This window comes from Myotis davidii, unplaced genomic scaffold, assembly GCF_000327345.1.
Source record: "Myotis davidii unplaced genomic scaffold, ASM32734v1 scaffold88, whole genome shotgun sequence".
NCBI classification, from domain to species: domain Eukaryota; kingdom Metazoa; phylum Chordata; class Mammalia; order Chiroptera; family Vespertilionidae; genus Myotis; species Myotis davidii.
Window position 1 is genome coordinate 2,458,596 of NW_006300377.1, and position 12,684 is coordinate 2,471,279.

Genomic DNA, 12,684 nt, shown 5'->3' on the forward strand with positions numbered 1-12,684 from the left:
TCAGAGGTGACACACGAACTCATTTTTTTGGTTGATTTTTCTTTGTTAAATGGCATTTAAATATATAAAATAAATTTCAAAAATATAAGTCTTCGTTTTACTATGGTTGCAAATATCACAACCCCCCCCTCCCAGAGAGGCCATTACTTTCAACCATTACTATTGACTCACAAATCCCTGCACCCCCCTCACTTGGGCTGCAGGCTCACTTTCCCTGGGATGTCCCATATCACCTCACACATCAGTGTCATCTTTATTTACTACATGTACTTCACTTTCAAAAGGCATGAAAGAACCTAACTATGAGAGGAAATATCACAGTCTTCCATGGAAAAGAACGGAAAGTGAAGGACACCAAAGGCTTCCTAACAATGGAGTCAATAACCCAGCAAAGAAACGAGTTGCTGGTCCCTGGGGGTGATCAGGTAGTGAGTGGTAGCACGGGCACTGTGGAGGGGATTTGGGCGCTGGGTGGCGAGTTGAAGCAGGAGACCTGGGAGCCTCCCTCATTCAGGATCCCGACCATTGGAAGCACCACTGAGTCCATACAAAGGGGACGAGAAATTCAGTCTCCCGAAGTGAGCTTCGTTCAGGGGGCCCTTGTACTGGTCTGGGTGGCCAGTTACAAAAAATTGAAACCAATTCTGGCTACTGAAGTAGAGAAGGAGTTTATGAAAAGGGATCAGGCAACCCACAGAGTTGTTGGGAAAACGGGAGAACCGTGAGAAAATGGCCAGGAACCAGGGAAGGGTAAGCAGTGGGGAAGGACTCCAGCACGAGCAGCCCCCCTTCCTGGGATGAGGCCCTGAATGACGCAGACACCAGGACAGAGAGAGCCTAAACAGTCCCTGCTGGTTTGTGCTGCGTGCTCCAGATTTAAAGTCAGATAACGTCTGAGTTTAGGTCACACGGCCTTGTTCACAAGAATCAGAGACAATATCTTACCTTTAAATCATCTGTAGTGGGAAGCCGATTCTCACCTGCCACGGAAATTCACAGAATGTCAGATTTCCTCAAACATGGGGAAAGGAATCCAGTGGCTGAGTAGCCAAAAAATGAGTTCCCCTCCACAGGCATGACCCCCATCCCACCCCAACCCTCTCACTCCTATCAATGGGCCACCATCTCCGTGGATACCCAGTGTTACCATTTAAATCATTGATCCCTTCTCTTACCACCCACACTGATTAGCTGTTTTCAGGGTCTTTAACATTCACCCCTTTTTTCCATTCCCACTGCTGTCTTCATTCAGATCCCTATCTCCTCTCCACATTCATAAAACCAGGGTTCCTCATGCAACTGTGGCTGGTGTATGGAGCCCACCTGTGGGGCCTCCTAAGTCTTCTCTGTCCCAACACCCAGGACACCAATAGGAGAGGTAAGATTTATGCAAATAACTATCAAGAATCTACAAGCAACACGCAAACAGATAGCAAGCAATAAACTCTAGGGATCATAGGACAGATATTACTCCCAACTGGAGTAAGCAGTGAAGACTTCAGAGAAGTATACCAATTGAGACAGGCGGGCTTTGAAGGAGGGATTGGACTTAAGATCCAAAGTTAAATGAGAGAGGACTCGAGGCAGATGGAGGAGGCAGGACAGCAAAGGCAGAGACAAGAGTGTGGTGTCTGTCTGGGGGTTGCTGAGTGGCTGAGTCTGACTAGAGAGCAGGACAGTGGGTCTCAGATTTTTGTGCGTACTGTTAGATGTGCAGATTCCCTGGGCTCCACTTCTGATTCTGTAGGTCTGGCGTTGGGTTTAATAGGTTTTCCAGGTAACAATGAGGCAACTGGTTCCCAGACCACACTTTAAGAAACATTGGTTAAACCCGGCTGGTATGGCTCAGTGGTTGAGTCGACCTATGAACCAGGAAGTCACAGTTTGATTCCTGGTCAGGGCACATGCCCAGGTTACAGGCTGGATCCTCAGTAGGGGTCGTGCAGGAGGCAGCTAATCGGTGTTTCTCATCTCATCGATGTTTCTATCTCTCTCTCTCCTTCTCCCTTCCTCTCTCTAAAATCAATAAAAACATAATTTAAAAAGAAAAAAGAAAAACACTGGTTGGAGAGTTTATCCAGAGAACCTGAAGCAGATCCAGCTGCAAGGTAGGGTGGAACCAAATCATGGAAAGCCTTACATGTCAGAATCAGAAGCTTTATTCTGCCGGCTGATACATGATAAGACCATACCTATGTATTTTGAATCTGTTGGGAAAGGATCATGAGACACAAAGGCCAGTAAGATGGTTTTTATAATGATCAAATGAGGGGGGAAAAGGGTCTCAACTAGAATGGTGGCAGTCAGAATAAAAAGACAGGTGAAGGGTGGGAGACAGGCTTCAAAGAATCTGCAGGGTTCAATGGCTCTAACAGGTGTGGGGGAATCAAAAACTGACAGAAGTTGCCAAGTTTATTCAAGGTGCCCAACGTGGGTAGCTGAAAAATGGTGGTAGCAATTATAAAGATAAAAAAAAAAATCCAGAGCAGCAAGTCATTTGGGAAGGACTTGGTGAATTTGCCTGTGGACATGCTGAGTTTCAAGTACCAGTAAGAAATACGGGAATAAGTAACAGACAGATGGAAAATGGAGCTCTGTGGAGCAGTCTGGGCTGGAGACCTAGACAAGGGACTCAGCATGTAGTAGTTAATGGCATGGAGATATATGTGACCATGAAGACATCTGGGCTGGGAATACAGCCCCAGAGAAAGCACATTTGGGAACAGGAGAATGAAGTGGAGGGGGGTGGGGTAAAGAGAGAAAGAAATGGAGAAGAAACCATCAGGAAACATGGGGGAGGGAGGATGATACAATGCCCCAGAAAAAAAAAATCAAGGAGGAGGATGGGCAATATGGTCAAGCAATGGGGAGGATCATGGAAATAAGACCTAAGAAAGGAACTAACAGTTTCATGAACACACAATCATTAGTAATCTTTGCCAGAGAAATTAGTGGAATCTTGGGAACAGAAGCCAGATTACAGCGAGGTGAGAAAGTATGTGAAAATCCTCAGACTAAAGCAGCAGTTCTCAAACTTTCCCGTGTCAGAAACCCTTTGTAATCTTAAAAAATATTGGAAACTCCAAAAACCTTCATTCAGTTTAAAATAAGAAACTCATTTTCACATTTTATACTAAAAGTAACTATTTTCTCCAAAATAAATTGAGGGAGAAGTGACATTGTTTTATATATTTTGCAATGTCTGTCATACGGTAGAAGACAGCTAGAGTCTCATATGTGCTTCAGCACTTTTTTTTCCAAACAAACTTGAAAAAAATATTTCATGATATATAGGACTAAAATGAATCCATGCAGATTTTTTTTAAATTACAACTATTTTACCCTTTTGTCTTTTTCATTAATATGTTTTCTAATATATATTTTTCAATGATAATGCCTTCAAGATATATAGCATATAAAGCAATATCATTTTTATCAATAATTTCTCTTAGCCCTAGCTGGTTTGGCTCAGGGGATAGAGCATTGGCCTGCGGACTGAAGGGTCCCAGGTTTGATTCCAGTCAAGGGCACATGCCTGGGTTTCGGGTTCAATCCCCAGTAGAGAGTGTGCAGGAGGCAGCCAATCAATGATTCTCATAATTGATGTTTCTCTCTCTCTCTCTCTCCCTCTCCCTTCCTCTCTGAAATCAATAAAAATATATTAAAGAAAAAGTAATAAATTCTCTTGGGGGGAGGTAAAAATCTTAAGGTATAACCCCACAGAGAAGCAAAGTAAACTATGAAGCAAAAAATGATCACAAAGTTCTCAAAGTAGATATATGTAACTTAAAAACAGCGGCCCAGCCAGCCAGCGTGGCTGAGGGGTTGAGCATCGACCTATGAACCAGGAGGTCACAATTCAATTCCCAGTCAGGGAACATGCCTGGTTTTGGACTCCATCCCCAGAAGGAGACACGCAGGAAGCAGCCGACAGGAGGCAGTGACTTGCTGTTTCTATCTCTCTATCCCTTTCTCTTCCTCTCTCTCTAAAATCTATGCCACTACAAACTGGGAACAAAGTCTAACCTGCTCCTCATTAAATGTGTCATAGACACACTAATAAATGTCAATGAAGTGATAAAATGCTAAATTTGGTCTTATCTTCCACACAAATTAAGATGGAAGGGGAGGCACTGGTCAAAAGTACTTAAAACTTATTTTTTCCTAGAGATTCCATAAACTCCACATTCAGCATTTTGCACTAATTCACACAGGGCGCATTGCCATTTACTATGTAACATTACATTTCCAGTCAAGACAACAGTCACCAATGAGATGAGAAGCACCAGGGGGGAAAGCCAACCTGCTGAGGATGATAACTGAGGGGAAAGACAGAAGGAGGGAGGATCCTTTATGATATAGTTTAGGCACTATGCTGATTCTGGAACCATCCACCTCCAGACTCCTTGCCATGAGAGATAATTAAATGCCTTTGGGTTGGTTTGTTGTTGTTTGTAACCAAAAAGGCAGAAGGAGGAAGACAAGGAGGAGGAGGAGGAGGAGGAGGAGGAGGAGGAGGAGAAGAAGAAGAGGGTGGGAGTGTCTGCCCCCTGGTTGTCAGTGCACTTTATAGTGACTGGTTGAATGGTCGAATGAACGGTTGGACACTTTAACTGGTCATAAACTTTTATATAAGACTAGAGGCCTTGTGCACAAAATTCGTGCACGGGTAGGGTCCCTAGGCCTGGCCAGCTATCAGGGCTGATCTGTGGGGTGACCAGTGGGGCAATCAGGAGGCCCCTGCTGGCACCTGCCTTGGACAGCCTGGCACTGCCCGCTCGCCAGACCCGCCCCTACCACTGGTAGCCTCCATCTGCAGGGCGACCAGCGGGGCGAAGCGGTGGGGGGCAGGGGGCACCTCTGGCACCTGCCTTGGCTGGCCTGGGGCCTGCAAGCTGGGGGAAGCTCCTGCATTGAGCATCTGCCCCTGGTGGTCAGTGTGCGTCATAGCGACCAGTCGTCCCGCCTGTCATTCTGCTGTTCAGTCAATAGTAGTACATATGTCTCCTTTTTTTTTCCCATTGACCCTGGTACATGCCCTCACCCCTCCTCCCTAGTGTCTTACATCCAGTGGTTATGCTTGTATGCATGCATACAAGTCCTTCAGTTGATCTCTTACCCATCCCCAAACTCTCCCCTGACTTCCCACTGTAGTTTGACAGTCTGTTCAATGTTTCTTTGCCTCTGAATCTATTTTTATTCATTGGTATATGTTGTTCATTATATTCCACAAATGAGTGAGATCGTGTGAGCCACGCCAGCCGGCAATATATAAGATTAATTTTTAAAATGTTTTTTTTTTTCTTGGAACAAAAATGGTTAAAAACTTGAGTTTTCTAAAGAGACTTGTATGAATATAGAGCTGGGAAGATACACAAAGCTGAAGTATCTGGAATCATTTTGCTGCCTGTAGTCTTCAGAAAGATCACCAAGTGCTCAAAAATTCTTTGACCTTTCAACCAGACAGTTTGTCTTTAACGTCTTCATTAACATCCAGGGTTAAGATAGGCATTTCTTGTAGATCAAAGATGGCTTTCAGCGTTCTCTGCAGCAGCCAGCTTCCATGCTTATAGTGAAGCTTCTGTATGAGAGTGAAGGAATCAAACAGCCTAACTCACTGAGTTTCTCCTTTGTGCCAGGTGCTGTCACACATTAATGAAGGCCACTCAAACCTTACAATTCTCTGAAATCGACATTGTTTTTTCTTTTCTAATAAGAAAGTGGGGACTGAGAGAAGACAAGCAACTTTTCCAAGGCTATACAGAGTGACCTTTCAAAAATGTAAATCAGATCTTGTCACTCCCCTTTGATAGCCTATCATTGCACTTCTAGTAATAGATGAAGAAAGCGGGGCACAGAGAGAATAATTAACTTGCCTGAAGTCCATTTGCAAAGAGCACATTTGAACCCTGGCACTGCCTCCAGAACCTACATGCCTAACCAAGAAAGCCAAACTCCTTACCTTGGCTTACAAAGTCCTGAACACCTGGCTCTCATCTTCCTCTGTGATCTCTTGTCACACCACTCTCCTCAGTCTTACTGGCCTTTCCGTTTTTCCAAGTTGGCAAGCTCATTTCCACCAGGTCTTCACACAAACCGTTTCCTCTCAATGCTCCTCTGCTAGTTTTCACAAGGTTGACTTTATGTCATTCATCTCAGTTCAGATGTCACCTTATTAGGACATCCCTGACCATCCAATAAAAGGCCACCTAGTCTCTATCACATTACCGTACTTCAATGCTCTGAAGAACTTTTATCATAATGTTCTTGTTTTCTAATTGACATCCCTCCCTGCCACCGCCAGGAGATTTACGGGTCAACAGATCAGGAAGCTTGTCTCTTTGGTCACCGCTATGTCCGGAGACTTGGAAGGAGCCTTACACAGGGTGATGGCTCAATGAATATTAGTTGAATGAATGAATGAATGAATGAATGAATGAATGAATGAATGAATGAATGAATGAATGAATGAATCCAATGAAGGGGACCTTCCAATGAGGTAGGCCAGGGATTGCAAAAGCATGCGTCGCGCGGCGCTCGCGGGGCATTCTGGGGATTGTAGTTCAGGCTCGGTCCGCGGTGGCGCGGACTTGCGCACTGAGCGCTATCTATGCTCCCAGGAGCCAGAGCGGCCTGGTTGTTGCTATGGTTTTTAAATCCCGCAGCCGCAACCGGAGGAAGGCCGCCCAGCTAGGCGCCCGCTAGCTTCCGCTAGAACGCGGACCGGGAAACGGAAAGAATCCCGCGAGGTGCGTCCGGGGAACCCGGGGGCGGAGGCGGAGGGGAGGGTATACGGAACCGCGGAGGGCCGTGGGGAGCAGCGGAAGCAGCGTCTTGCCGATTTGCGGAGCGTAGCTCCTCTCCAGTCCACTCCCACGGCTCTGTGAGTAAAGGCTCTTCACCGTCCCCATGTACCAGGGAGCTAACTGGCTTGAAGCTAAGTGGCTTGGGAGAGGTCTCCCTTCCGGAAAGCGGCAGAGCCCGTCCTAGAGCCCATGCCCGACTGCAGTCACTGTGCAGCCCGGGCATGTGTGCTCGGGCGCATGCTCCTGGCCATGCTCCTGGCGAAGCTGGTGGGATGCTAGGCCCTCCCACCCAGCTCCAAGCCCACCTCCCCTGCGGCGTGGGCTGGCTTGCCGCACAGTGCCACCCTGTTTAGCCCTGTCGGGATCCTGAGCGAGGTCTTAAAGTTCCACCACCTTCCACTCAGAGTCTGACTGTAAGGATAAGGATGGCAAAGTCACATTAATAAAATATCAGGTCATATTGAAAGCAAGGGCAAGCCCATTCAATGTGGGGAGATTCTGTTAACCTCATTCAGCCTATGGTTTAATAGATGTGGAAGCAGCCCTAGCCGGTTTGGCTCAGTCCATAGAGCGTCGGCCTGCGGACCAAAGGGCCTAGATTCAATTCTGGTCAAAGGCACGTCCTTGGTTGCAGGCTCCTCCCGGGTCAGGGCGCTTGCAGGAGGCAACCAACCAATGTGTTCCTCTCATATCGATGTTTCTCTTCTCTCCTCCCCTCCCCTTCCCTCCCTGCCTGGGTTGTGGGCTCGACCCCCAGTAGGGGGCGTGCAGGAGGCAACCAATCAATGATTCTCATAATTGATGTTTCTCTCTCTCTCTCTCTCCCTCTCCCTTCCTCTCTGAAATCAATAAAAATATATTTAAAAAAATAAAAGATCAATGGAAAAATAGCCTTGGGTGAGGATTAGCAACAGCAACAGCAACAAAAAAATAAATAGATGTGGAAACAGCGACTTTAAGTAACAGTCCTAGGTTTACAGAGTTTGTGGGTGGAGATCCCAACCTAGGTTTCGCTGCCTTCAAAACCTATGGCTTGCCCTGCCTGGTTTATGGCTTTATATGCTACCTTTTTAAAATTAATGAGCCAAATGTCTACTTATATGGCGGCTGCATTGTGTAGACCTGAGAACTGCTTAGAATTGCACATTCTTGGGCCCCACCTCAGACCCTCTGAGCTAGAAATTGGGAGTGGGGCCCAGGATTATGGTTGAATAAGTCCTCCAGGTGATTCTGATGTTTGAGAACTACTGGTGATTTCAGCCAGGGTTCATGTTCAAATGCATGTCAGAAGGCCTTGGGAGAGACTGGAGATTCTCCATTTCTAACAACTGTCTGAGTAATGCTGAAACTGCGGGTCCATGGACCGTACTTTGAATATAGCAAAAGTATAAACTACATGGGTGCACATTAGAACGTGGGTTTTTAAACGTGGGTGCACATTAGAATTACCTGGGGAGCTTTTAAAAGATAGGATACCAGTGTCCCATCCCTGACCAAATGAATCAGAACCTCTGGGGTGTACCGGCCAGGTAAAAACGCACTGGGTGATTCTAAGCTATGGTGAGGGTTCAGAACCCCTGGTGTGTTTTGGAATAGGGTAGCTATGGATTTGAATCCTAGCACCTCCATTTATCAACTGTTTGACCTTGGGTAAGTGACTTAACCTCCCCTGGCCACATTTTCCTTGTTTATAAAATGAATACAAGTAATCCTTGGCTTGCAAGGTGGTGAGAGGATTCTCTGTGGTGTGTCTATGAAGCACCTGGCTCATAAGGGCACTCTAGACTCACAAATTGGGGAGGTGGGCAAACGGGGAAATCTGTGCTGGGGGTTTTATACTATATATAACCTGATGGAGGTGAGTTGGCAACTGCACCCTCCTAGCCTGCTAAAGCTCCCATCTGTGTGCTCCTCCCTCGAGCAGCCAGCAGTGTGGGAAAATGGCAGTGAGCCACTCGATGAAGGAACGGACGATCTCCGAGAACAGCCTGATCATCCTGCTGCAGGGCCTCCAGGGCCAGGTGACCACTGTGGACCTGCGGGATGAGAGCGTGGCCCACGGACGCATAGACAACGTTGATGCTTTCATGAACATCCGCCTAGCCAACGTCACCTACACGGACCGTGACGGGCGTCAGGCTGAGCTGGATGACCTCTTTGTAACAGGCCGAAACGTCCGTTATGTCCACATCCCAGATGACGTGAACATCACCGAGACCATTGAGCGGCAGCTGCAGATCATCCATCGTGTGCGCCACTTTGGCAGCCTGGGGCAAGGCCGGCGGGAATTTCCCACCAAAAAGCATAAATGAGCCTGTCCCTTCGGCAAGCCCTAGTCACCACTCAGGTTCCTCCAGAGTTCTACTGAGCCAACTGCCTGCCATCCATCCCTGCCCAGAACCTGGTATCTGGCTGACAACACCTATCACAGCTGCCTTTCACAGGGTTACACCTCCCAGACTCACCCTGGGATGCACAATCCTATTTATCTGTGGCCTTGGGGTAGATGATAATACCCCCTTTTGACCATTTGCATCTGAGTCGATGATTCACTATTCAGGGAATCTGTCCAATTGTTTTCAACCCTCTCCCAATGAGGATTTTTAAATGTGCCCAACCTCAGCCACCCTACGTGTCCCCAGTTTTCTTGCAATTGTGTCTTTTTTCTTATAAAATTAAACTTAGACAAAAACAAGTGTGTGCCTCATGCATTTCCTGATGAGTATGGGCTCCCTGTTGGTCCTGTGTCCTAGGGTGCTGTGTCTCAAACTTGGCTGCACATTGGAATCACCTGTCCCACCTTCATCTATTCGGATTTCACTGGTATCGGGTATGGCCTGGGCACTGGGTTTTTGTAAGTTTCTCACACAGTACTAATAGTCAGCAAAGTCTGAGAATTGTGATAGGAGAGTCCCTCAGTCTGGTTAGATAGAAAGTGGCTTTTCTGTTCAGACTCCCTGCTGAGGGGACTGTTAGTCTCATTGCTATTTCCTGAGGTGGAGAAGTTGGAGTAATCCTGGGCCCTCCCCTCAAGTGTGGGAACTCATCCCACAACAGCAGGAAATCAGGCTCCAATTCTGGGAGTCTTTGGGTCTTCAGGGAAGAAGGGGTTCTGGAAATTAGAAGCCAAGTCTTTGTTGTCACTGCTTTGCAACCATACCAGCCCTCCCACAGGCAAACAACCATCTCAGTAAGCAGCTCTGTCCCGTGGCACTAGAGCAGTGGTTCACAACCTTGGCAGCACATTAGAATCACCTGGGAATCTTTTTAAACTCCTGAGGCCCAGAAATCAGGATTTTAAAAATATTCCCAGGTGATTCTAATGTGCAGCCAAGGTTGAGAAACACTGCACTAGAGGGTTTGTCTTCATCAAACAAACCTCAGCACAGCTGCTGTGGGCCAGGCCTTACGCTGAGCACACATTGACAGTAAGATGTGGTCCTTTCAGGAGAGGGGTTTATAATCTAACTAGAGGCCCGGTGCACAGATTCATACACTAGTGGGGTCCCTCAGCCTGACCTGTGCCCTCTTGCAATCTGGGACCCCTCAGGGGATGTCAGAGGCCTGGTGTACGGATTCGGCCAATCCCCACAGGCCAGGTCGAGGGACCCCACCGTTGCACAAATCTGAAATTCATCAGTCTGTTCCATGTTCCCATGCCTGTGCATTGAGTGTCTGCCCCCTGGTGGTCAGTGTGTTTCATAGCTACTGGTTGAACGGTCGCTTAGGCTTTTACATATGTAGATGGAAGAGGTGGTCAAGAACCACAAAACTGAAATCCAGTCTGAGTTGAGTAAGGCAGGGCCCTTCACCTTAAGATGCTGTTATTTCTTGAGGGAGATTTGATAGGAGTGTTCATTTGGGCACTAGCAGCCCAAGGTCATTGCATCCCATTCCAGCACAGTCTTTGTCAAAGTGTTGTCCTTGGACTACCTCATCAGAACCACACACACACATACCACTACCACCACTTTTCTTGGAATTGGTTGAATTCTAGGGCACTTCCTTTTAAGATGCCAACGCATGGGGAAAGGTAGTCTGATCTGGTGGTCACCCCGTCACACTAGCATCCACTGAGATGGCCCGTGTTGTTCTGGCCTTTTGTTTTCAATGCACTCAGGTTGCATAGGTCCACAAGGGTTCTGTTCTGGTGTTTTGTCATCAGCCCGCTCAGGTTGCTGTTGAGTTGCTTCTCCCTGACCAAAAGACCTCCTGACTTGCCCTTCAAGTGTAACCCATCCCCCTCTCAATGTTCAGATTTTTATCCTACTTTTCCCAGGCCAGCCAGGCCTAAATTCTTTTTTTTAATTGATTAAGGTATTACATATGTGTCCTTACCCCCTCCATTGCTCTCCTCCCCCAGGCCTAAATTCTTAAGGTCTCGGGTTAGTTAGGCCCTGTGTGCCCAAATGCAACATACAGCTGTTCCTTCAGAGGTTGTGTTACTTCTTGGCACTCCACCAGGAAAAGGGGCACAACTCTTCCTGCTTTCCCGTCCCTGAGACCTAGCTGATGCCCTCCAGCTACACGGCTAAGGAGAATCTTTATTCTCAGGGGCTGCTGCCCCCCAGTCAGGCTCCCAGGCCCCCTGTTACACAGTTTTCTAAATTTGTATCTGCTCAGAAATTCTTCCCATTCCTCCCCGAAGGCTAGGCCTTTAGAACTCAGAAGCTAAAAATGAACTCTGCATTCTGTTGTAGCAGTTGTTTCCTGACGTAAGGAATGCAGATTAACCTAACTAGCTGCATAAAGGCAGGGCCCGGGGACACCAAGGAAAAGATAAAAGGCATATTCCAAATGTCATCACCCCATCGGAGTTTGGGTTTTGTGCGACTCATGTTGTAGCCTTTGTGCAAGCTCACATGTGCATCAATGCGGGGTCCTCACTGATGACAGCCCTCGGGAATTCTGAGCATTCAGGTGGTACAGCATGTCCCCCTGTTCCTGGAGAGAAGAGGACAGGGGTCTCTCTCTCATTGGCGGGAGGGGACAATCACCATGGTTCAGAGGAGAGCTGGGTGGGCAGGCAGCTTGACATTCACATCTCCCTGACACAACAGCTCCAGCTCTTCGCTGGAGGGGACTTGAAGGACAACATCCAGTTCCGTGAGTTCCAGTCTGGCATCCCTGGCTGAAGGATCCCTGAGGGGCAGTAGGGGGTCCCTTGAGTTCTTGTCAATGTTCCAGAGGGACCCAGAGAAACAGTCCAGAGTAAGTGAAAGGTAACCGAGCTAGCTTGGTCTCTGCTTTGGGCTGGAATTACACCAACAATACGGTGGTCACCTGGCTTGCTCCTCATGACCACAAGCTCTAATGGCTGTGATATGAGGCTTTAATTAATAAAAAGGGAGAAATGACTTGCTGCAGGTTGTACAGGAGGCAAAATCTTGCCAAAAGTGAGGCTCTTGCGGAGAGAAAATACTAAAAGAAGCTTTGAAGTGAGAAGGTTGGAAACCACTGATCCTGTCTGACCCTGTCATTTTTGTGTGTGTGTGATAGATGCTCAATATAGCTTTACTTTACGTATTTTCTCAACCTAAACTTTAACAGTACCCAGGATCAAGTACAGTGGGGCCTTGACTTACGAGTTTAATTCGTTCCGTGACGGAGCTCGGAGCTCGTAACTCAAATTACTCGTCTGTCAAATCAAAAAGTGAACGAGTGAGACACGTGATGCTGGGCTGATGTGGCATTTACTGTGACGTTCGCTGCGCCAACTAGTGGTGGGGTATCTGAAGCTGGCTCCTAACCCGAATTTTAGCTCGCAACTCAAAGCAAAAAATCGGCGGAGAGACGGCTCATATCTCGAAACACTCGTTAGTCGGGACACTCGTAAGTCAAGGCCCCACTGTACTACAAAAGGAAACAGCTTTAAAAG

The 12,684-nt window shown here is 47.3% G+C and overlaps 1 protein-coding gene across 4 annotated transcripts; it reads left to right on the plus strand.

Annotated features, from left to right (window-relative positions):
- The first annotated feature begins 6,666 nt into the window (after positions 1-6,666).
- On the plus strand, positions 6,667-9,492 carry LSM10 (LSM10, U7 small nuclear RNA associated). 4 transcript variants are annotated; one of them, XM_006777290.2, is made up of 2 exons: positions 6,667-6,749; positions 8,731-9,492. In XM_006777290.2, exon 2 carries the CDS (start codon positions 8,747-8,749, stop codon positions 9,116-9,118), a length of 372 nt encoding a protein of 123 aa, XP_006777353.1. In that variant the 5' UTR covers positions 6,667-6,749; positions 8,731-8,746; the 3' UTR covers positions 9,119-9,492. The 4 variants fall into 4 exon arrangements, with proteins under 4 accessions (XP_006777353.1, XP_006777355.1, XP_006777352.1 ...); XM_006777292.2 differs by having other exon boundaries at positions 6,672-6,749; positions 8,728-9,492; XM_006777289.2 differs by lacking the exon at positions 6,667-6,749 and adding an exon at positions 6,760-6,883 and having other exon boundaries at positions 8,728-9,492.
- The last annotated feature ends 3,192 nt before the right edge of the window (positions 9,493-12,684 follow it).

Bases quoted from the DNA above. Each gene is read 5' to 3' on its own strand.
- LSM10 (XM_006777290.2), top strand. From the start codon at position 8,747: ATGGCAGTGAGCCACTCGATGAAGGAACGGACGATCTCCGAGAACAGC.